Source organism: Pseudophryne corroboree, chromosome 3, assembly GCF_028390025.1.
Source record: "Pseudophryne corroboree isolate aPseCor3 chromosome 3, aPseCor3.hap2, whole genome shotgun sequence".
Classification (NCBI taxonomy): domain Eukaryota; kingdom Metazoa; phylum Chordata; class Amphibia; order Anura; family Myobatrachidae; genus Pseudophryne; species Pseudophryne corroboree.
In genome coordinates, this window is record NC_086446.1 from 56770727 (window position 1) to 56795842 (window position 25116).

The 25116-nt window shown below is 46.9% G+C and overlaps 1 protein-coding gene across 5 annotated transcripts in view; it reads right to left on the reverse strand.

Moving 5' to 3' along the window:
* Window positions 1–23238, reverse strand: part of LOC135054717 (NACHT, LRR and PYD domains-containing protein 3-like) — a 224415-nt gene extending 201177 nt beyond the window's left edge. For 3 of the 5 annotated variants that reach the window (XM_063958004.1, XM_063958003.1, XM_063958001.1), the window contains exons 1-2: window positions 15545–15673; window positions 15137–15185 (exon numbers count right to left, since the gene is read on the reverse strand). In XM_063958004.1, coding sequence (XP_063814074.1) covers window positions 15137–15155 — 19 coding nt within the window. In that variant the 5' untranslated portion in view covers window positions 15156–15185; window positions 15545–15673. Of the gene's footprint in view, window positions 1–15136; window positions 15186–15544; window positions 15675–23063 lie in introns of those variants that run through there. The other 2 variants (XM_063958005.1, XM_063958002.1) reach the window with 2 other exon arrangements.
* Window positions 23239–25116: the final 1878 nt, after the last annotated feature.

Sequence of the window (25116 nt, forward strand, 5' to 3'; positions counted from 1 at the left end):
GTGTGACTAAGCTCAGCGACCCAAGTGGCCGACACAAACACCTGGCCCATCAAGGAGTGGCACTGCAGTGTCACGCAGGATGGCCCTTCCAAAAAACACTCCCCAAACAGCACATGACGCAAAGAAAAAAAGAGGCGCAATGAGGTAGCTGTGTGACTAAGCTCAGCGACCCAAGTGGCCGACACAAACACCTGGCCCATCTAGGAGTGGCACTGCAGTGTCACGCAGGATGGCCCTTCCAAAAAACACTCCCCAAACAGCACATGACGCAAAGAAAAAAAGAGGCGCAATGAGGTAGCTGTGTGACTAAGCTCAGCGACCCAAGTGGCCGACACAAACACCTGGCCCATCTAGTAGTGGCACTGCAGTGTCACGCAGGATGGCCCTTCCAAAAAACACTCCCCAAACAGCACATGACGCAAAGAAAAAAAGAGGCGCAATGAGGTAGCTGTGTGACTAAGCTCAGCGACTCAAGTGGCCGACACAAACACCTGGCCCATCTAGGAGTGGCACTGCAGTGTCACGCAGGATGGCCCTTCCAAAAAATACTCCCCAAACAGCACATGATACAAAGAAAAATTAAAGAAAAAAGAGGTGCAAGAAGGAATTGTCCTTGGGCCCTCCCACCCACCCTTATGTTGTATAAACAGGACATGCACACTTTAACCAACCCATCATTTCAGTGACAGGGTCTGCCACACGACTGTGACTAAAATGACGGGTTGGTTTGGACCCCCAACAAAAAAGAAGCAATTAATCTCTCCTTGCACAAACTGGCTCTACAGAGGCAAGATGTCCACCTCATCATCATCCTCCGATTCATCACCGTGTACATCCCCCTCCTCACAGATTATTAATTCGTCCCCACTGGAATCCACCATCACAGCTCCCTGTGTACTTTCTGGAGGCAATTGCTGCTGGTGAATGTCTCCACGGAGGAATTGATTATAATTCATTTTAATGAACATCATCTTCTCCACATTTTCTGGAAGTAACCTCGTACGCCGATTTCTGACAAGGTGAGCGGCGGCACTAAACACTCTTTCGGAGTACACACTTGTGGGAGGGCAACTTAGGTAGAATAAAGCCAGTTTGTGCAAGGGCCTCCAAATTGCCTCTTTTTCCTGCCAGTATACGTACGGACTGTCTGACATGCCTACTTGGATGTGGTCACTCATATAATCCTCCACCATTCTTTCAATGGTGAGAGAATCATATGCAGTGACAGTAGACGACATGTCAGTAATCGTTGGCAGGTCCTTCAGTCCGGACCAGATGTCAGCATCAGCAGTCGCTCCAGACTGCCCTGCATCACCGCCAGCGGGTGGGCTCGGAATTCGTAGCCTTTTCCTCGCACCCCCAGTTGCGGGAGAATGTGAAGGAGGAGATGTTGAGAGGTCGCAGTCCGCATGACTTGACAATTTTCTCACCAGCAGTTCTTTGAACCCCTGCAGACTTGTGTCTGCCGGAAAGAGAGATCCAACGTAGGTTTTAAATCTAGGATCGAGCACGGGGGCCAAAATGTAGTGCTCTGATTTCAACAGATTGACCACCCGTGAATCCTGGTTAAGCGAATGAAGGGCTCCATCCACAAGTCCCACATGCCTAGCGGAATCGCTCTGTTTTAGCTCCTCCTTCAATGCCTCCTGCTTCTTCTGCAAAAGCCTGATGAGCGGAATGACCTGACTCAGGCTGGCAGTGTCTGAACTGACTTCACGTGTGGCAAGTTCAAAAGGTTGCAGAACCTTGCACAACGTTGAAATCATTCTCCACTGCGCTTGAGACAGGTGCATTCCACCTCCTATATCGTGGTCAGATGTATAGGCTTGAATGGCCTTTTGCTGCTCCTCCATCCTCTGAAGCATATAGAGGGTTGATTTCCACCTCGTTACCACTTCTTGCTTCAGATGAGGACAGGGCAGGTTCAGGCGTTTTTGGTGTTGCTCCAGTCTTCTGTACGTGGTGCCTGTACGCTGAAAGTGTCCCGCAATTCTTCTGGCCACCGACAGCATCTCTTGCACGCCCCTGTCGTTTTTTAAATAATTCTGCACCCACAAATTCAAGGTATGTGCAAAACATGGGACGTGCTGGAATTTGCCCAGATGTAATGCACGCACAATATTGCTGGCGTTGTCCGATGCCACAAATCCACAGGAGAGTCCAATTGGGGTAAGCCATTCTGCGATGATCTTCCTCAGTTGCCTTAAGAGGTTTTCAGCTGTGTGCGTATTCTGGAAAGCGGTGATACAAAGCGTAGCCTGCCTAGGAAAGAGTTGGCGTTTGCGAGATGCTGCTACTGGTGCCGCCGCTGCTGTTCTTGCGGCGGAAGTCAATACATCTACCCAGTGGGCTGTAACAGTCATATAGTCCTGAGTCTGCCCTGCTCCACTTGTCCACATGTCCGTGGTTAAGTGGACATTGGGTACAACTGCTTTTTTTAGGACACTGGTGAGTCTTTTTCTGAGGTCTGTGTACATTTTCGGTATCGCCTGCCTAGAGAAATGGAACCTAGATGGTATTTGGTACCGGGGACACAGTACCTCAATCAAGTCTATAGTTGGCTCTGAAGTAACGATGGATACCGGAACCACGTTTCTCACCGCCCAGGATGCCAAGGCCTCAGTTATCCGCTTTGCAGCAGGATGACTGCTGTGATATTTCATCTTCCTCTCAAAGGACTGTTGGACAGTCAATTGCTTGGTGGAAGTAGTAAAAGTGGTCTTACGACTTCCCCTCTGGGATGACCATCGACTCCCAGCAGCAACAACAGCAGCGCCAGCAGCAGGAGGCGTTACACTCAAGGATGCATCGCAGGAATCCCAGGCAGGAGAGGACTCGTCAGAATTGCCAGTGACATGGTCTGCAGGACTATTGGCATTCCTGGGTAAGGAGGAAATTGACACTGAGGGAGTTGGTGGGTTGGTTTGCGTGAGCTTGGTTACAAGAGGAAGGGATTTACTGGTCAGTGGACTGGTTCCGCTGTCGCCCAAAGTTTTTGAACTTGTCACTGACTTATGATGAATGCGCTGCAGGTGACGTATATGGGAGGATGTTCCGAGGTGGTTAACGTCCTTACCCCTACTTATTACAGCTTGACAAAGGCAACACACGGCTTGACACCTGTTGTCCGCATTTCTGTTGAAATACTTCCACACCAAAGAGCTGATTTTTTTGGTATTTTCACCAGGCATGTCAATGGCCATATTCCTCCCACGGACAACAGGTGTCTCCCCGGTGCCTGACTTAAACAAACCACCTCACCATCAGAATCCTCCTTGTCAATTTCCTCCCCTGCGCCAGCAACACCCATATCCTCCTCATCCTGGTGCACTTCAACACTGACATCTTCAATCTGACTATCAGGAACTGGACTGCGGGTGCTCCTTCCAGCACTTGCAGGGGGCGTGCAAATGGTGGAAGGCGCATGCTCTTCACGTCCAGTGTTGGGAAGGTCAGGCATCGCAACCGACACAATTGGACTCTCCTTGTGGATTTGTGATTTCGAAGAACGCACAGTTCTTTGCTGTGCTTTTGCCAGCTTAAGTCTTTTCATTTTTCTAGAGAGAGGCTGAGTGCTTCCATCCTCATGTGAAGCTGAACCACTAGCCATGAACATAGGTCAGGGCCTCAGCCGTTCCTTGCCACTCCGTGTGGTAAATGGCATATTGGCAAGTTTACGCTTCTCCTCAGACGATTTTAATTTAGATTTTTGAGTCCTTTTTTTACTGATCTTTTGTGTTTTGGATTTTACATGCTCTGTACTATGACATTGGGCATCAGCCTTGGCAGACGACGTTGATGGAATTTCACCATCTCGGCCATGACTAGTGGCAGCAGCTTCAGCACGAGGTGGAAGTGGATCTTGATCTTTCCCTATTTTTGGAACCTCAACATTTTTGTTCTCCATATTTTAATAGGTACAACTAAAAGGCACCTCAAGTAAACAATGGAGATGGATGGATACTAGTATACTTATGGATGACGAGTGACTGACGACACAGAGGTAGCTACAGCCGTGGACTACCGTACTGCGTCTGCTAGTATAGAGATGATAATTAATGATATAAAAAAAATATATATATAACTACTGTAGGTATATATAATATAATGACGGACCTGCTGGACACTGTCAGCAGACTCCTAAACTACTAGTATGAAGAAGATAGAAAAAAAAACCCCACCACAGGTAGGTAGGTATACAATTATGGACGAGCACTGACGACACAGAGATAGCCACAGCCGTGGACTACCGTACTGCGTCTGCTAGTATAGATAATATAATACATTTATTACTACTGTAGGTATATAATATAATGACGGACCTGGTGGACACTGTCATCAGACTCCTAAACTACTAGTATGAAGAAGATAGAAAAAAAAACCCACCACAGGTAGGTAGGTATACAATTATGGACGAGCACTGATGACACAGAGATAGCCACAGCCGTGGACTACCGTACTGCGTCTGCTAGTATAGATAATATACTAAATATATTACTACTGTAGGTATATAATATAATGATGGACCTGGTGGACACTGTCAGCAGACTCCTAAACTACTAGTATGAAGAAGATAGAAAAAAAAAACCCACCACAGGTAGGTAGGTATACAATTAGGATGAGCACTGACGACACAGAGATAGCCACAGCCGTGGACTACCGTACTGCGTCTGCTAATATAGAGATGATAAAGATGATAGAGATGAAAAAAAATATATAACACTACTGTAGGTAAATAAATATAATGAATGACGGACCTGCTGGACACTGTCAGCAGAATGCGTTTATAGAATAAAAAAAAAAAACCACCACAGGAGTGTTTAACTTTTTCAGGCAGACAATATACTGGTGGTCACTGGCAGCAAAAGTGTGCACTGTACTCCTGCTATAACTGCTCCCCAGTCTCCCCCACAATTAAGCTGTGTGAGCAGTGAGCACTCAGCACAGTCAGATATACATAGATGATATATCATGCAGCACACTAAGGCTGAGCACAGATATGGTATGTATCGTTTTTTTCAGGCAGAGAACGGATTATAATAAAACTGGTAGTCACTATCAGCAAAACTCTGCACTGTACTGAGTACTCCTAACAACTGCTCCCCAAAATTAGTAGTAAATCAAATGTCACTCGTCTCTATCTTCTAATCTAAACGGAGAGGAGGCCAGCCACGTCCTCTCCCTATCAATCTCAATGCACGTGTGAAAATGGCGGCGACGCGCGGCTCCTTATATAGAATCCGAGTCTCGCGAGAATCCGACAGCGGGATGATGACGTTCGGGCGCGCTCGGGTTAAACGAGCAAGGCGGGAGGATCCGAGTCTGCTCGGACCCGTGCAAAAAAGGCTGAAGTTCGGGCGGGTTCGGATTCCGAGGAACCGAACCCGCTCATCTCTAATAATAAGATTATGCAAACAATCCCTTGTTATTGCAAATGTATTGCAAAATTTGTTAGTATTAATTAGTAATGTCCCATGCCCTAGACTTCAACCCATGGAACAGAGGTTCTCAAATGTGGTCCTCAAAGCACCCCGATAGTCCAGGTATTAGGAATATCCAGCCCAGCACAGAGGGTTAAATCAAATTGACTGAGGTGCTAATTAAGTCACCTGTGGACAAGATGCATAAACTTAAAACCTGGAGCATTGGGTTTCCTTGTTATGGACCTTCCTGATGAGGTTGCTTGAACGTTGCTGTGTAGACCTATAGCACTGGATAAGATTATGCAAAAAAATCTAATTTCTGTGAGAGACCCTTAAGTATAAAAGCTGCACCCATTTTATAAATACAGATCCTATTGCCAATAGGACCTGTATTTATAAAATAGGTGCAGATTTTATATTTCGCTCCAGAAGCTTGAATGGTTATATTTCATCTTCTCTGTTAGCATGTGGAGCAATACAAGGTTGTTCCCTTTTACTGGCACTGTTTGCCATCACAATTGAGCCCTTAGCCTGTATATTATGATTACATCAGGGTTTTCGGGCATTTGAAATAGGTTGTTGGATAGATAAAGTGGCACTACTGTATATACGGATGATTTGTTGTTTTTCATGAAAGATTATTTCTATGCCTGTAGTCCTATATGTTAATAAGTCATAATCAATATTTTATTAAATAGCCTTTCCCCACACAGATTATTGAGAGGTGCTACCTTGCTGAGACCTATAGTGCCACACACATAAATAAAAAAGATGCAGGTGCACTATCTGACATTACTAATTAAAACTAACAAATTTTGCAATAACTAGAGATTTTTTGCATAATCTTATCCAGTGCTATAGGCCTACCCAGCAACGTCCAAGTAACCTCATCAGGTAGGTCCATAACAAGGAACCCCAATGCTCCAGGTTGTAAGTTTATGCAAGCTTGTCCACAGGTGAATTAATTAGCACCTCAGTCAATTTGATTTAACCCTCTGTGCTGAGCATGGATATACCTAATACCTGGACCATCGGGGTGCTTTGAGGACCACAGGGTTTCTTACTATAAATATATCACAAATAATCTATAAATCAACAGAGTACTAATATCAGACAGTAAAACACGCTCAAATTCATGACTATCAATTGCACCCTAAAAATGTAATAAATCTTTAAACAAATATAACTATTGTAAGTGCTATGGCCCTCATTCCGAGTCGTTCGCTAGGTATTTTTCATCGCATCGCAATGAAAATCCGCTTAGTACGCATGCGCAATAATCGCACTGCGACTGCGCCAAGTAATTTTGGTATGAAGATAGTATTTTTACTCACGGCTTTTTCTTCGCTCCGGCGATCGTAGTGTGATTGACAGGAAATGGGTGTTACTGGGCGGAAACACGGCGTTTTATGGGCGTGTGGTTGAAAACGCTACCGTTTCCGGAAAAAACGCAGGAGTGGCCGGAGAAACGGGGGAGTGTCTGGGCGAACGCTGGGTGTGTTTATGACGTCAAACCAGGAACGACAAGCACTGAACTGATCGCAGATGCCGAGTAAGTGTGAAGCTACTCTGAAACTGCTAAGAAGTTTGTAATCGCAATATTGCGAATACATCGGTCGCAATTTTAAGATGCTAAGATACACTCCCAGTAGGCGGCGGCTTAGCGTGTGCAAATCTGCTAAATTCGCCTTGCGACCGATCAACTCGGAATGAGGGCCTATATCCATACCAGTCTATCATTACAACCATATAAAACTGCAAATATTCTCCCATACACGTAAATATAATGTAAAACTACATAACACTAAACATAATCAAAGCTTATGCTGGGCCTATTCAGACCTGATCGCTAATTTGTTAGCAGTTGGGCAAAACCATGGGGGTATCCGTAATTCAGACCTGATCGTAGCAGTGATTTTGTTAGCAGATTGGCAAAACCATGTGCAGTGCAGGGGAGGCAGATGTAAGGGTGTAGTATGGTATGCCGGCGGTCGGGCTCCCAATGACCAGCATACCGGCGCCGGGAGCCCGACCGCCGGCATACCAACAGTGTGGCGAGCGCAAATGAGCTACTTGCGGGCTCGCTGTGCTCGCCACACTGCGGGCACGGTGGCGCGCCATGCGTGCCACACTATTTTTTTCTCCCTCCAGGGGGGTCGTTGACCCCCACAAGGGAGAATAAGTGTCGGTATGGTGGCTGTCGGGATTCCGGCGCGGGTATACTGTGCGCCGGGATCCCGAGAGCCGGCATACTGAAGACCACCCAGATGTAACATGTGCAGAGAGAGCTAGATTTGGGTGGGGTGTGTTCAATCTGCAATCTAAATTACAGTGTAAAAATAAAGCAGCCAGTATTTACCCTGCACAGAAACAAAATAACCCACCCAAACTAAAAAATTTTACTGAACGATATGAACGTTCTCGTTCATATCGTTCAGTGTGTAGGCACCAATGATGAACAATGGCCCTCATTCCGAGTTGATCGGTCGCAATGCGAATTTAGCAGAGTTACACACGCTAAGCCTACGCCTACTGGGAGTGTATCTTAGCATCTTAAAATTGCGACCGATGTATTCGCAATATTGCGATTACAAACTACTTTGCAGTTTCTGAGTAACTTCAACCTTACTCTGCCTGTGCGATCAGTTCAGTGCTTGTCATTCCTGATTTGACGTCACAAACACACCCAGCGTTCGCCCAGACACTCCCCCGTTTCTCCGGCCACTCCTGCGTTTTTTCCGGAAACGGTAGCGTTTTCATCCACACGCCCATAAAACGCCGTGTTTCCGCCCAGTAACACCCATTTCCTGTCAATCACACTACGATCGCCGGAGCGAAGGAAAAGACGTGAGTAAAAATCCTTTCTTCATAGCAAAATTACTTGGCGCAGTCGCAGTGCGAACATTGCGCATGCGTACTAAGCGGATTTTCACTGCGATGCGATGAAAAAGAACGAGCGAACGACTCGGAATGAGGGCCAAAGCGCGGCCCCACGCTCATTCATCGTTGGTACCTGCTCATTCATACCTACAGGCCAAAAACTCAACTGAATTCAACTAAGCTGGTGCCGAGTGGTATTAGAGTATTAGTTGCTGCTAATGTAATTGATTACCAAAAGTTACTCATGTGTTTTAATTGAAATGTTACAGATTGATGCTGGTGGTTGAAGTTAATGTAAGTTCCAGATAGTGTTGATACACATTATATTCGGTTCATAGTAACCCAATCTCATTTATAGTGGTGACCTGCGCAAACCTGCAACAATAAATTGTTGTCACGTGTCCTTGTCTACTGTTTATCTGTGGGTCCCTTTTGGGGTTTCCATCTTTCTGCCACAGGCTCCTGTGGAAGAAGCCGCATTAGGTACTAAACCAGCAGGCATCATCCGGAGGAAACAGGTACGACACTACACCATCACAGAGGCTAACATTACACATCGTCCATGTGGCTGCTTGGCATGTCTCTCCCTTTTATTACAACTAGGGGCCCCTGTGTGAGCCATGTTCCATTACTTCCTCATGTGAGAGCCATGTACTCCACTTCCCCTGTGTGAGCCATGTTCCATTACTTCCTCATGTGAGAGCCATGTACTCCACTTCCCCTGTGTGAGCCATGTTCCATTACTTCCTCATGTGAGAGCCATGTACTCCACTTCCCCTGTGTGAGCCATGTTCCATTACTTCCTCATGTGAGAGCCATGTACTCCACTTCCCCTGTGTGAGCCATGTTCCATTACTTCCTCGTGTGAGAGCCATGTACTCCACTTCCCCTGTGTGAGCCATGTTCCATTACTTCCTCATGTGAGAGCCATGTACTCCACTTCCCCTGTGTGAGCCATGTTCCATTACTTCCTCATGTGAGAGCCATGTACTCCACTTCCCCTGTGTGAGCCATGTTCCATTACTTCCTCATGTGAGAGCCATGTACTCCACTTCCCCTGTGTGAGCCATGTTCCATTACTTCCTCATGTGAGAGCCATGTACTCCACTTCCCCTGTGTGAGCCATGCCCCCCTCCCTTCCACTGTGTGATATTACCCTCTTCTTGGGTCATACCATTTATTTTGAACTGCCAATGCCCAATGCTACTCTCACAACTCATGAGTCCCGACCTCCACAGACAATGACAGTGTGTTACCCTCCATTGTGAACACTGTTTGCCGACTGGCTCCTCAGTCAAGTACAGCCAGGGCCGCAGGCTGATTTCATGTTGCATCTGCGACCACAGCACAGCCGACAGGGCAGAGTGCGGAGTCTAGGTCACAGAGGGGGTGGCCACGCTGATGCTGATCAGCACTCCGCCTCTGCTTGTTGGCTCTTCTATTAAAGCAGGAAGGGCACATATAGGAGAAAATGGAGGAGCCAGGTGCCCCCCTTAGGGCTGGAGGCAAGTGGCAACTGACTTAATTGTCTCCAGGATTTCCGCCCCTGTCCAAGTATACAGGTTAGCTATCAGCATGGGTGGCCAGGCAATGGCAGGTTAGAAATCACTTAGCGCAACTGCGGGCAGTGTCAAGGCTAGAGATGAGCTGAGATAGTGCTTTGACATTGTGGCAGTGTAACATAGAAACATAGAATATGACGGCAGATAAGAACCACTTGGCCCATCTAGTCTGTCCATCTACACACTTTAATTAAAACTACTGTATGACATGAGGACAACGTATCCCACCGCCTGCAGAGACTTTATTATCTACAAATTACAGGCTATAATATATACCACAGTCCTGAGGCCACCACCTCCGTAGATCAGTCATAATGACTTGCAGATAAAAGCTGTGATTACCTTGGGGTGCTAGAAGCAGTAATAATAGACCAGTGGGCATTCCCAGAAAGGCCAATACAAGTAAAAATGGGCTAGTGTGGAGTCTCTGAGGGGACAATACCAATAAGAATGTGCCAATGGGGACTCCCTGAGGAACCAGTACCACCCACTTCAGACCACCTGCAGATCCATGCATGCTAAACAGGTGACTGGTCTTGACTGTGGGGTTGTCATTCTCTGGGGAAACCCCCCGTGCCCCTGGCTGATGGGTCTATACACCTGGGCAACTGCATACAGTGGCCTTGCTGGGATACAGAGGCCTTCCCTGCCAGAACCTGTAAGGGCCCCACAGTGGGAGCAAGTCATGTGCCCCAGCGAGGTGCTATTTCCCCTCTGATCCAGTGATCAATACCGCCCCATGTGCTTCTACTGCTCTCTAGGCTTCCTGCAGACACTCGGCCTGAATCCCCCTCCTCCCGAGCCATTCTCCAGTGCCTAAGCTTCTGGCCTCCTGGGTTCTGTAGCACAGAAGCAGCTTCTAACCGGATTGGCTGCTCTGTGTGCTCGTGACTTGTCAGACAGGAGAGGAAGCCGTGCTATGGGGGGTCATTCCGAGTTGTTCGCTCGTTGTTATTTTTTTTTTCCGCTACGGAGCGATTAGTTGCAAACTGGGCATGCGCAATGTACACAGCATGCCTGCGCTAGGTAAATTAGCACAAAAGTTCTGCTGATCGGAGTGTGATTGACAGGAAGTGGGTGTTTCTGGGCGGAAACTGGCCGTATTCTGGGAGTGTGCGGAAAAACGCAGGCGTTTCAGGGGAAAAAGCGGGAGTCTCTGGAGAAACGGGGGAGTGTCTGGGCGAATGCTGGGTGTGTTTGTGACATCAAACCTGGAACGAAACTGACTGAACTGATCGCTATTTGTGAGTAGGTCTGGAGCTACTCAGAAACTGCCAAGAAATTTCTATTTGCAATTCTGCTAATCATTAGTTCGCAATTCTGCTAAGCTAAGATACACTCCCAGTGGCGGTGGCTTAGCGTGTGCAATGCTGCTAAAAGCAGCTAGCGAGCGAACAACTCGGAATCACCGCCTATGTGTAATTGGCCAGCAGCATACAAGGAGGCGCGGTCTCAGTAAAGGGGTGGAGCCTAGCGTCACTGTACAGCCCCCATGCTCTCTGTGTACTGTGAATAGAGCACTGCGTGCATGCGCATGGCATCTGTTCACCTGCTGCGTGTGTTCTCCCTATTTCCCCCACCCCATAACAGCGGAACTGTCCCAGAGCAATAGCCGTACAGTTGGTAGGTATGCAGTCGAAACTGGCCAGGGCTGATTCTGGTTTTAACATTGGTGTTCGACCTGGCATGTTGGGGGTACCCGATATTAGGGTGTGCCTGTGCACACAAGGCACACCTACTACTGTATGTACTCACACATAACTGGTTTCCCTGCACAGGCTTAATTTCAGTAATGTTATTACTTTATTACATGTTCTATACTGGCTGAACAAACTGCAGTGCAAACATCCCGATTATTACATATTGAGTGCAGAACGTTCCTTTATTATACTAGTGTGACCTCATGTTTTAGCAGTAACCACTTGTAAGTTGTAAGTGTACTATATTATGTGTTTTTTCTTGATTTCACTGTTGCAACATTGCAGCTTTTATCACATATTATTATTGTATGCTTAGAGCCATTTGATTTATCTTACCACTAAGTGCTGATTATTTTACTTTATTTTGGTCTACAATTATTTATAATGGACACAGAGGTTATTATAAACAGCTGCTAAAGGTCTAACAGAAGATCTATTTTCTATAGTTTATTAGTGGCATCGGGGTTGTGTTTCTTCTTACATCAGGTACACACTAGACGATATCATGGATGATGTGCCCCGATTCCGACACATCGTTCACGATATCGTCTAGTGTGTATGCACTGTGTCGCTGCTGATGTGCACTCCGGTGCGTCATCAGTGACATCCTCCGTCAGACCTGCATGATGGTCCAATTGGTGACTTTACCAGCGAGGGCCGCCTCCTCTCCACTTCCCGCCATCACTCGTCGCTGCCGGTGTGTATGCACTTGCCGATGCCAGTCTTGCCGCTGGCGATATCGCGCGTGGTACACATCGTTTAATGTGTACGCAGCTTTAGTCTTTCTGGTTGCACCTGTTTTGCCGCAGACAGGCAGAATGGGGGAGCTGAGGAGTACATTAAACACATTAACGCTCCTTATCAGAGATTTATGGGTATACTCAATTCATGTTGGATCCTCTCAGACGGAAAGGTTCCGACATATGAGTATTCGATGACTCCCCCAAACCCGACATGTTTGGCCCGTTCCCAACAATGTAAATCCGACTTTTTTTAAAGTCGGATTGACATTGTCGGAAACAGGGCCAAAACCTGTCGGGTTTGGCCGCGCTTCCGACAGAACACGTGGATTCCGATAATACACGTTTTCCGACAAGTTGTGAATTCCCGACTTGTCAGAAAAATGGAGGCAGCATTGAATAGGTCAGAACCCCTTCCGACCTAAAACAGTCGGAAACTGCCGTCTTTCCAACAAGATGGCATTTTCTGACAAGAATTGAATTCACCCTTTAGAATAAAGGAGGTCACTGACACGCCTAACAGGATGTGTGTCAGTTCTGGCTGCCTCTTCCCATGATCTGTGCTGAGGAGAATGATGACCAGCATGCATCTGGCTTATCAATAAATATACAAAAAGGAATCATCCCTCTAAAAACACAACCAGCACAATTACTGGGGATCAAAAAGACTTAGGTCGACAATGTATAGGTCGACCAGTATTAGTCGACAGTAAATAGGTCAACATGGTTTCTTGGTTGACAGGGACTCTAGGTCGACATGTTCTAGGTCCAATTACTGCCAGCAGCAAAACTCAGTGGGCCAAAAAAGTGGTTTCCCTGTGAGAATGCCATTACCAGTAGTAGGCATTGCCAGCCCAGGCTAGTGGCACCATAGCAGGGAAACACATCCCCTTGTCACAGTGTAAGACCATCCTTAGGCCGGTCAGCACGGAGATGTATAACCCTCCCCTCAGGATAACCATCCTGCTGCTGATAGCACTAAGGCTAGTCCTACACCTCTGGGCTGTGGGTGTGTAACATTAATATCTCAGGTCAAATATAGGTCAGAGTTTGCTCATGCCACTTTTAAAGGGATGGGCATGTTGGAACTTGTAGTATTACACATTCCAGCATATCCTTGGCTGCCAGGGGATGCTGGTATTCATTTATCATTTATAATTATTTGCTTATTATTATTATTACTCCTATTCTGCAGCACTGTACAGAGAACGTGTACAAGTACAAAAAAGTACAAAGGCAGGCATGGGCTGGCAAAAAAAAACAAACCTCAACATACAGTATGATGCTAATTTCTCTGTCAGGTGCCACAAATGACCCCAATTAACTTTGCGGTTAACCGCAGACTGCAAAGTTCGCATTATTGGTCACAATGGAGCGCCGCTACGCTACATTGTAACCAGTGCGCTCCTCTGATTGACAGTGTAGGAGCGCACAGCCAATCAGGAGAGTGCCATGACGTGGCGCTCCCTGATTGGCTGGCAGGACCTTCACTGACAGGAGTCACAGGGGGTCCCGCCAGTCGGGGAATGGGTTCCATGTGCAAATATGGGACCCCTTTCAGTTTGTGTTTCGGGTTGTTCGTTTTCTTATTTTAACAAGTCCCTGGATTACAAGCTTAAAGAATAGGACCGATCTACACAGGATTGTTTGTAAGTATATTTTTTATTTACAGGTACCACGTGGATTCTACTGAAGAAGAGGACAGAGGGGCTCCATGTCAACATAGGTAAGTATGTATGTGTGTAAGTGTGCATGTATGTCACTTAAAGTTATACTATCACGGTGTGTGTCTTGTGTATTTTTTATTTTTTATTTTATTTGTAGTAGATCTAAAGGTACTAGCGGGCCCGTTATTTACCCACATGCTGGTACTTGTGGTTCTCCAAGTACCAGCTTGCAGGGGAGGCTTTCTGGGACTTGTAGTTCTTCTAAAAAAAAAAAAAATATTCTTTATTTTTACACTATGGCTATCAGCCTCCCATCTTCACCCCTGGTCCTTGGGTGGCAGGAGGGGGGACCCCTTGATTTAAGGGGTCCCCACTCCTCCAGGGTACCCCAGCCAGGGGTGACTAGTTGGGGGGTAATGCCACGGCCGCAGGGACCAGTATAAAATTATCCCCTGGCTGTGGCATTATCTCTCTGGCTAGTGGAGCCCGGTGCTGGTTTTAAAAATACGAAGGACCCCTACTTCTTTTGTCCCCCGTATTTTTTGAACCAGGACCGGACGCAGTGCCCGGTGCTGGTTGTTTAAATATGGGGGAACCCTACATAATTTTTTCCCTGTATTTTTACAACCAGGACCAGCTCAAAGAGCCCAAGGCTGGTTATGCTTAGGAGGGGGGACCCCACACAATTTTTTTTTTACACTTTTAACCTAAACAGACCCTTTCGCACAGATAACCATGCACGGATCTCACTGATACGTGCATGACTATCCAAACACGCCAGGAAAAAGCAGGTCTATTTTTTTGCTGCTTTTTTAATGAATCGCAAAAAAATACACCCGCAATTGACCATTCAGAGACAAACACCCAAATACGAATGAATAGTAAATTCCCGTGTTGTATGAATAAACAGCCGTGTTTGCCCGATGGTCTATTCATTCGTATTTTCTATCTCTGCCGTGAAACCCATTACGAATAGCCCCAACACTGCCGAGATTGGTGCTTAGTAAATTCCTGTGTTGACACTTAGAAGAAAGAAAAAGAACGGACAAAATCGGGACTTTAGTAAATATACCCCTTGGTGTCAATTGCGTTCAGCTGCATAAGCCCTATGCAAGCAATGGATAATAGGATTAATTACAGGTGATTATAAAAGCTGATACTCACTTTTGGAGGAAGTGGCCATCACGCAGCAGGTAATGAGATCTTACATGTCCTAGTAGGAAATAAAATGCAGATTATTGCACATAGATCTGGGATACTTTCCAAAGGCTTCATTATTACTGACTACTGCAGAGGTCACTTTATACACATCAGCCAATCAGCAATTAGGATGAATTACCGGTAACCTTTCTATAATGCTTCAATTACAGGATCTCTATTTAGAACAAGGGCAGGCAACCTTTAGCACTCCTGCTGCTGTGGTACTACACATCCCAGCATGCCCTGCCTCAGTCTTAGCATGCCCTAACACAGAAAACATGACAGGGAATGCTGGAATGTGTAGTTCCACAGTAGCTGGAGTGCCACAAGTTGCCTACACTTAATTTAGTAGATAATTCAGAAAACATTTACCTGAGGAGTTACAGACATGAGACAATGCAGAGAAATATGTCAGGTGTAAACTCAATAGAATATACAGAAAAGATAAAACAGAAGCTACCGTTACACAGACATGAGGGGAAGAAAAATAAAAACGAAAGGAAATAACTCCTAAACCGCACCCAGAGGACGGAGGCCACAGAGTTATTTCCTGATGTGTGCAGCACTAACGTCTGACGACAGAGCAGCATCTGCACAGCCCCCAGGGCAGGGGGAGGGGGTCATACACTGCATTCCCCCTCACTGATGCATTCCTATATATACTGCCATTAGTGTACTGTGACATGAAAGAATAATAATTTCAATGCAAACTAAGCAGTGCTCATTATAGTGTGGTGTAAGTAAAAACAGTATTTTATACAGACATATTATAAGGTAATGTAGTCAAAACACTGACCATACCAGTGACAACTTTCATCATGTCAACAGTTATGTTATTGACACTGTTAAAAAGACAACAGGCAATGTGGTGACATTGGGGGTCATTCTGAGATGATCGCTAGCGGCCGTTGTTCACAGCGCAGCGATCAGGCTAAAAATCTGCATTTCTGCGCATGCGTATGGGGCGCAGTGCGCGCGTGCGAAGTACTTTCACAAAAACCGATGTAGTTTCACACAAGGTATAGCGGCGCTTTTCAGTCGCACTGCTGATCGCTGAGTGATTGACAGGAAAGAGGCGTTTCGGGGTGGTAAAAACGCAGGCGTGTCAGGTAAAAACGCAGGCGTTCCTGGAGAAACGGGGGAGTGGCTGGACGAACGCAGGTCATGTTTGTGACGTCAAAACAGGAACTAAATAGTCTGAAGTGATCGCAAGGTAGGAGTAGGTCTGCAGCCACTCAGAAACTGCATGAAAATATTTTGGAGCAGTTCTGCTAACCTTTCGTTTGCACTTCTGCTAAGCTAAGATACACTCCCAGAGGGCGGCATCTTAGCGTTTGCACAGCTGCTAAAAGCAGCTAGCGCGCGTTCAACTCGGAATGAGAGCCATTCTCAGAATGAAGGCATTGGGGTTAGGTTGTTGGCAGAAGGGTTAGGGTAAAGTTTACGGGGGAGGTTAGTGTTAGGCTGCAGGGGGAGGGGGCTAGGCACTAGGGCAGCGGTGGCCAACCAGTGGCTCTTGAGCCACATGTGGCTCTTTCTTTACTCAAATGTGGCTCCCAACACTCAAAGTCACGTGACCACAACAGATACAGAAACCGCTGCACTCCAGCCAGACACGCAGCAACACTACAGGGACTGAAAACTGAGGAAGCCAAATACTATAGGTGAGACATCCACTGGCAAACAGAGGACACATAAGGGGCTGCTGCAATCATGGGCTTGGCAACCTTTAGCCTGGGGGGCAGACTCATGCAAGCAGACCCATTTTTTTATTGGAAATCTGCAGTCAAGTGGCCCTGGAACACTTATATTGCACTGGCCCAGGGGGGTCAGATGGCACCTTCCCCCTCCCTTTCCCCCTTCCCAGCCGGCCCCTGGGCACAAGTTGGGGGGACTGCAGTGACATATGAGGGTGGGTTGGAGTGACACAGGAGTGTTCTGGCAGGAGAGACACAATGGGGGAGCTGACTAGTGACATACTGTAGGAGGGTGCTGACTGGAGTGACATATGTTGGAGCTGGTTGGAGTGACACATGGGGGAGCTGAAGTGTATTATGTGAATCTGGATTTTCAATATATTTTATATGGATTTGGCTTTTTTAATTATTTTATGTGAAAGTGACTATTTCAATGTTTTTTATGTTGGATCTGGCTTTAAAATGTATCTTATGCTGGATCTGTCTTTTTCAATGTGTTTTATACAAGGGGTGTGTCCTAGCTGGCATAATGCCACACCCCATTTTTGCACACGCGTCTTCGGCTCAATGTCGGCTCTTTGACGTACCTAACAAGATTTTTTGGCTCTTTGTCTCTGCCTGGTTGGCCACCCCTGCACTAGGGGAATGGTTAGGAATTGGGGTTAGTGATAGCAAAAGAATAGTCATCAGAATGCCACCAGGGGATCAGAGATCTGACCTTATAGTGATGGTCACATGATCACCAGGACCCGGGAGATACTGCAGCTACTAGGGGCAGGTCAGTCACCACAGGACTAACAGGGATTATGGGGGTCAATCCGAGTTGGTCGCTCCCTAGCAGAATTTCACTGCCATGCAAACGCTATGCCGCCACCCTCTGGGAGTGTATATTAGCTTTTGCAATAGTACGACCACTTCCATCGCAGAGCGGCTACAAAAAAAAATTGAGCAGTTTTAGAGCAGCTCAAAATCTACTCAGCGCTTGCGATCACTTCAGACCATTCAGTTCCGGATTTGACGTCACAAACACGCCCTGCGTTCTCCCAGCCACGCCTGCGTTTTTCCTGGTATGCCTGCGTTTTTCTGAACACTCCCTGAAAACAGTCAGTTGCCACCCAGAAACGCCCACTTCATGGCAATCACTCTGCGGCAGCTAGTGCGACTGAAAAGCATCGCTTGAGCCTGTGTGAAACTATATCAGATGTTGTGAAAGTACGTCGTGCATGCGTATTGCTCCGCATATGCATGCGCAGAAGTGCCATTTTTTAGCCCGATCGATACGCAGCGAACAATTTCAGCTAGCGATCAACTCGGAATGTTTACATGATAAATGTTGAATGATCATGTCGACATCCATACCCTACCCAAGAAAAGAAGCATATTAGGAAAAGCATTGACACTGCACAACTACATAGGCTTTATAACTGTCATTTCATTATGTGGCCACTGATGCTGCCAGGGTTATGGCTGTAACCAATTGGCCGGTGCAGGTGAGGTTGGTGGAGTAGAGATCCTTCCTAGGTATCTGTGGGTACTACAGAACATTTATCACCCAGTCCTGAGGAGTCACAAAGCTCCAAGGAGAATTCCCCACCGAGGAACAGGGCAGGAGAACGTGGCTACTTTACAGCAAATGAACCTTTGGAGATAGATGGACCTCTGAATGTAAGTCATCTGTATCCGGTATAGGAAGGAAAAATTACATATATATACAGTATGTGTATATATATATATATATATATATATATATATCATACTTGCCTACTTGACCCTCTCCATGAGGGAGAAAATGCTCTGTTCCTGGACTTTCCTGGTAATGTATGATTGCCATCACCTGTGGTGAAACACATTTCTTATCAATTAACTAGCTCACCACAGGTGATGGCAATCATACATTACCAGGAAAGTCCAGGAACAGAGCATTTTCTCCCTCATGGAGAGGGTCAGGTAGGCAAGTATGATATATATATATAAAAAAAATCAGTCTCCACCCCTGTGTTTAGCTCCACCCCCCTCTGGAAACCCCTTCCTTCAAATCCTGCGTTTGCCCCTGAGGTGAAGAGCATGATGAGTATACACCAGACCCTCCAACATGACCCACCCCACTAGGTACAAAATGCTCTGTTTCTGGACTTCCCTCTTAATTTATTATTGCAATCACCTGTGAAGAAACAGCTTTCTTATCATTTAACTAGTTCAACACAGGTGATGGAAATCATAAATTAAGAGGGAAGTCCAGAAACGGAGCATTTTGTACCTAGTGGGGCGGGTCATGTTGGAGGGTCTGGTATACACTATTAGGTGCTTTGTTTTTCCTTCCTGTACCTGCATGCTGACAGGAGTCGTCGTCGAAGAACGCTTACAGCAGAGCCGGTGACAAGAAGGGGAAAGACAACCTGCCAGCATCTGTGGAAGACAATGCTCCTCTGGAGCATACTTGCCTACCTAACCCTCTCCATGAGGGATAAAATGCTCTGTCCCTGGACTTTCCTGGTAATGTATGATTGCCATCACCTGTGGCATACTTGCCTACTTTTCAAAACTAGTTTCAGGGAGATTGTACAGTAGGTGTAAGCAGAATGCAGTGTGTCATGCTCCACACCAAAGGGTGTGCCTAGCTCCACCTATGGGCGTATCTATATCCCCTAAGGCAGGGGCGGCCAGACTTTTGGAGTCGGTGTTCTACTGTGAAAGCTAAAAAGCTTTTGTGATCCACCTAGGAGGAATAATAGCGCGCGCCGCAGGCGCGCGCAAAAAAAGGGGCGTGGCATAACAAAAAGTGGGCGTGTTATAACTAAAAGTGGGCGTGGTATAACAAAAAAAAAGGGACGTAGCCTTGCTGCGCAGAGTGTAATGACTACCTCACGCAAAATAACACATTGGCCCCCACAGGTAAAAACCTCAAACACATATGCCCCCAGTGCCAGATACACATGCCCCCACAGTGCCAGATATGCCCCCACAGTGCCAGATACACATGCCCCCACAGTGCCATGTGCCCACAGTGCCAGATATGCCCCCACAGTGCCAGATACAGATATGCCCCCACAGTGCCATGTGCCCGCAGAGCCAGATATGCCCAGTGCCACATATGACCCCACAGTGCCAGATATGCCCCCACACTGCCAGATATGCCCCCACAGTGCCAGACATGCCCCCACAGTGCCATGTGCCCGCAGAGCCAGATATTCCCCCAGTGCCACATATGACCCCACAGTGCCAGACATGCCCCCACAGTGCCATGTGCCCGCAGAGCCAGATATGCCCCCACAGTGCCATGTGCCCGCAGAGCCAGATATGCCCCCAGTGCCAGATATGTATATAACAGCTCACCGTTGGTGTGTGGTGAGCGCAGCGCAGCGCACGCCTCTCCTGCCTGCTGCTCCCGCTCTTCCTCCTCAGTCTGACGGCAGCGTGTATGGCTCAAATCAGGTGCCGGTCCGCGAGCTCTCATTGGCTAACGAACCGGCACCTGATTTGAGCTATACACTCGGCCGTCAGACTGAGGAGACAGAGCGGGAGCGGAGGGCAGGAGAGGCGCGGCTTCGGGGTGGCTGGGCGGCGGATCGCGATCGACTGGTCGCATGTCCGCGATTGACCAGTCGATCGCGATCGACTGTTTGGCCACCCGTGCCCTAAGGGGTGTGTCTTTCAGTGGCAGGCACTCCCTCCGGTGACTATAGGGGAAATAAAATTTTAATTGTCTTGTCTCACCCAAAATGAGACACAATAGTCATAAAACATGGATTTTCAGGGGGCAACAATTACAGCAAAACTACTGTAGCATTTACAACAGAACTACTAACACATGACAAGCCTAAACAATGTCAAACGACCCTCAAAATGAGCATCATGGACAATGTAATGGTTAGCATTGCTGCCTCACAGCACTGAGGACAGAGGTTTGATTCCTACCATGACCCTAACTGTGTGGAGTTTGTATATGCTCCCTGTGCTGGTGTGCGTTTTGTCATGGTACCATACCTCCCAACATTTGGATTATAGAAGAGGGGATTTCTGGTGCGGTGAAAAGGGGGCGTGGTCTATTGAAAAGAGCCATGGCCTCACGTGGATGACGCGATCGTGAGCCACGTCTCCAATTTTCGGCACAGTGGGGGCACGGCCAGCGCTGTATCAATAACTGGAAATAAATAATAATAAAAAAGACAAAAAACAAAAACACACCAGCATTTAAAATGTAAACATATCAGTCTACACAACCATTGGAAAGCAATTTGACATAAAATGGATGCAGGGGGTGACATAACAAGCAATATTTAGGGATATTCATGAAAACAGAGCATGACATCACATTTGCTCTAAAAACAAAACCCCTATAAGGTCACCTGTGCTCAAGCAGGACTATCCTTAAAACATGGATTTTTAGGGGGCAGCAAAAGCTAAACCTAGCTTTTACAACAGACATTCTAAAACATGACAAGCCTGACCTTAATCCATATAACGCTGACCCTATCCCTATAACTCTGACCTCATACTATAACTCTGACCCTATCCCTGTAACGCTGACCCTATCCTTATAACGCTGACCCTATCCTTATAACGCTGACCCTATACTAAAATACTGACCCTATCCTTATAACGCTGACCCTATACTAAAATACTGACCTCATACTATAACTCTGACCTATCCCTGTAACGCTGACCCTATCCCTACAACCCTATACTATAACTCTGACCCTATCCCTATAATACTGACCCTATACTATGACACTGACTCTATCCCTATAATACTGACACTATGACACTAGCAGTGCTCCCCCTAAGATAAATGTTAGACAACTTGGACTTGCAGGTCATTGGACAATAACAAAGGGACTAATGCTAGTAACCTGCAGAGTTTAAACTCAGCACCCACTATGTTCTTTGTCTCCATCCAAGCCTTGTCATGCCCTGCCCTCCGCAGCCCAGCCACACGCACACCAAAGGTTTATTTACCTTATATTTCAAAGAGGCCACCACTGCTGTCCCGCTGCTCATGGGGCCGCCGTCACTGCCACTGTTGCCGTTGCTTCTGTGGTGCAAAGACAGACTATCATGCTGCTGCGAACTGCTATGCGGCCACCGCTACACATAATCCTGCGGTGGCTGGCATTTGAGTAACAGGACATCGCCCATCATGACGTCCCCCGAGCAGGCTCCTCCCCCGGCACTTCCGGACTGGCGCATGCACAGTCCGTACTTTCACTAGCTATTGAAAAACCGGGAGAACCCGGAAGATTTCCAGGGCAGCTGGAGGCTCATGTAAAAAACGTGAGCCTCCAGCTGAATGCAGGAGGATAGGCAAGTCTGCGCTGGAGACACCAGTCATCTTCTTTCCAATGCAGCCACCACTACCCAGAACCTTATTGAGCCACCACCAGCCCAGTCACCACACAGCTCCATGATTACACCCTCACCCTGTTCCTCCATCTCATCCTCACCAAGCTCCCAGATCCCACCCTCACCCATCTCTCACACCCTAACCCCGCTCTCAGATCTCACTCTCACACCTTCTCACATCTCTCCTGGACCTCATCATACATTAATCACCCCTGCAGTGACCGGTCTTTAAATAACATGCCGCCCACATCATGACGTCATCCATGCAGGCCCGCCGCTGGCTAGACTCGCCCGAAAATGCAATCTGCACATGCGTGATCAGGAATGCTGCGTGCGTGACCTGCACAGACGACTCATGATGTGGGCAGCATGTTATTTAAATGAGCCACAGTGGGCGGGGTTGTAGGGAGCAGATCCCGGCATTTAAATAAAAAGGACATTCAGATAATGGCGTCACCGTGCAGGCTCCGCCCCCTGCCATCCGTAACTCACACATGCGCGGTCCGCATTTTCTGCGGGCAGCACAGGAAAAGCAGGAGGACCCAGTGGTTTAGCGGGGCAACAGGAGGGTAGTTTAAAAAACGTGAGCCGTAGGCAGCCCTGCATTATACACATCCCTCTCCCCCATATTACTCCCAGCACATTACATTATACACACACCCCTCCCCCATATTACACCCAGCACATTACATTATACATACCCCCTCCCCAATATTACACCCAGCACATTACATTATACATACCTCCTCCCCATATTACACACTGTACTAGCTTACACACTGCAACACAGCCCCCCAATATTACACCCAGTGCATATTACAGGACACACAGCCCCCATTCCACACACCACACACCTGGCTATGTTGCTCCTTCCTGTAAGGAGGACTGGGACAGTGTGGGACTGTGGGAAGGCAGCACATCGCAGGCACAACCTATCGAGGAGCAGGGGGAAGAAAGTTACTGTACACGCTGCCATCTGACTCAGTGTGGTGGGAGGGGCCAGCAACCAGGAAGCAAAGCTCTGCCTCTCTGTGTACAGGGCAGGGAAGAAACCACTGGCACTGCACACAACCCTGCGGTGGCCGGCTCTGAAGTCTCCCGTGCAGGCCCCGCCCCCCGATCTCCGGACTTGCGCATGCGCAGTCCAGATTTTCAACGATGGACCCTCAAAATCCGGGAGGCCTCTCTAGGTATGCGGGGCAGCGGGAGGCTCATTAAAAAATCGGGAGCCTCCCGCTGAATGCGGGAGGGTAGGCAAGCCTGACCTGTGGTGAGCTAGTTATTTGATAAGAAAGGTGTTTCACCACAGGTGATGGCAATCATACATTACCAGGAAAGTCCAGGAACAGAGCATTTTCTCCCTCATGGAGAGGGTCAGGTAGGCAAGTATGCTCTGGAGTGAGAGCGGACCAGAGAGCTCGGTATGTACAGTATGTAAGGGATAGCGGGAACAAGAGCACAGTGTGGGGGGGGGGGGGGGGGGGGGGGGGGGGCGGGGAAGCGGCATTTAACACACACACAGCACCTGACACACATATACACACAAACACAACATCAGACACACTAATATACACATGCAGCAACTGATACACACACACATGGCATTTAACACACGCATATACACGCACAGCACCTAACACACATATACATTCGCAGCACCTGACACTCACACACATATACACTAGCAACACCTGACACTTACACACTCACAACACCTGACACTTACATACACTTTTGTAAAGGTATTCTTACCCAATAACGGTCGACTTACCCGGTTCACTGTCATTATTATATATGTTAATATCCGAACCTTTATTCTTGAACTTCTCAAACTTCACAGAGAGGGGAGATCAAGTTATACTGTACTACTTTAAAAAGAACAGTTTATTTTATTTCTCAATATATGGGCTCGCAGAGTCCCTCAACAAACCATTGCAAATAGCAACATCAATATTTATCGCTGAAATCAATGCAATACTAAAGGAGTATATATTGGTACACACAAATAAATAAAGTTAATTTTGTTTCACAGCCACCGACGGTCTCAATTGGTCTCTTCTCCTTAAATGCAAATAATGGTTAAGTTAAAGACAATAATATTATCCACGTTAAATAACAGTTAGGGTTTACCAAAACTACTAGCAATTATGGAGGTAATTTCAAATTGATCGCAGCAGGAAATTTTTTAACAGTTGGGCAAAACCATGTGCACAGCAGGGGGAGGGGGGCAGATATAACATTTGCAGAGAGAGTTAGATTTGGGTGGGTTATATTGTTTCTGTGCAGGGTAAATACTGGCTGCTTTATTTTTACACTGCAATTTAGATTGCAGATTGAACACACCACACCCATATCTAACTCTCTCTGCACATGTTATATCTGACTCCCCTGCAGTGCACATGGTTTTGCCCAACTGCTAACAAAAATCCTGCTGCGATCAACTCAGAATTACCCCCTATGTATCTACAGTACTCCGGACTATATTGTCTCTTACCCTATTACCCAAACAGAAATGTCTATACTGCGCAGTGAATAATGGCCAGTTCGTTGGTGCACGTGAAGACTCTAAAAATGCAACACTCAAGGAAATTTACTTATGTTTACAGAGTTAAATTACTTTTAATACCCTGTAATCCTGGGCAGACACAAAGTAGCTATCTTTCGTGACTTTCAATACTAATCCAAACAGGCTACAGTTTCATGAGAGCCGGGATATGTCCTGCATAAATTTGTATATAACTCTCTCCACTCCTCTGCAATTAATTTGCTAAACTGTACTGTGCTTGTACTCCTTAGTGGGGCCTGAAAAGCTGATGTCAATGATTTCTTTTCTCTTTAGCTTGCTACAGCTGGCTGAGGAGATTTTCTGTACTTAAACTAAGTTAACAAAATAACACAGTCTGCGGC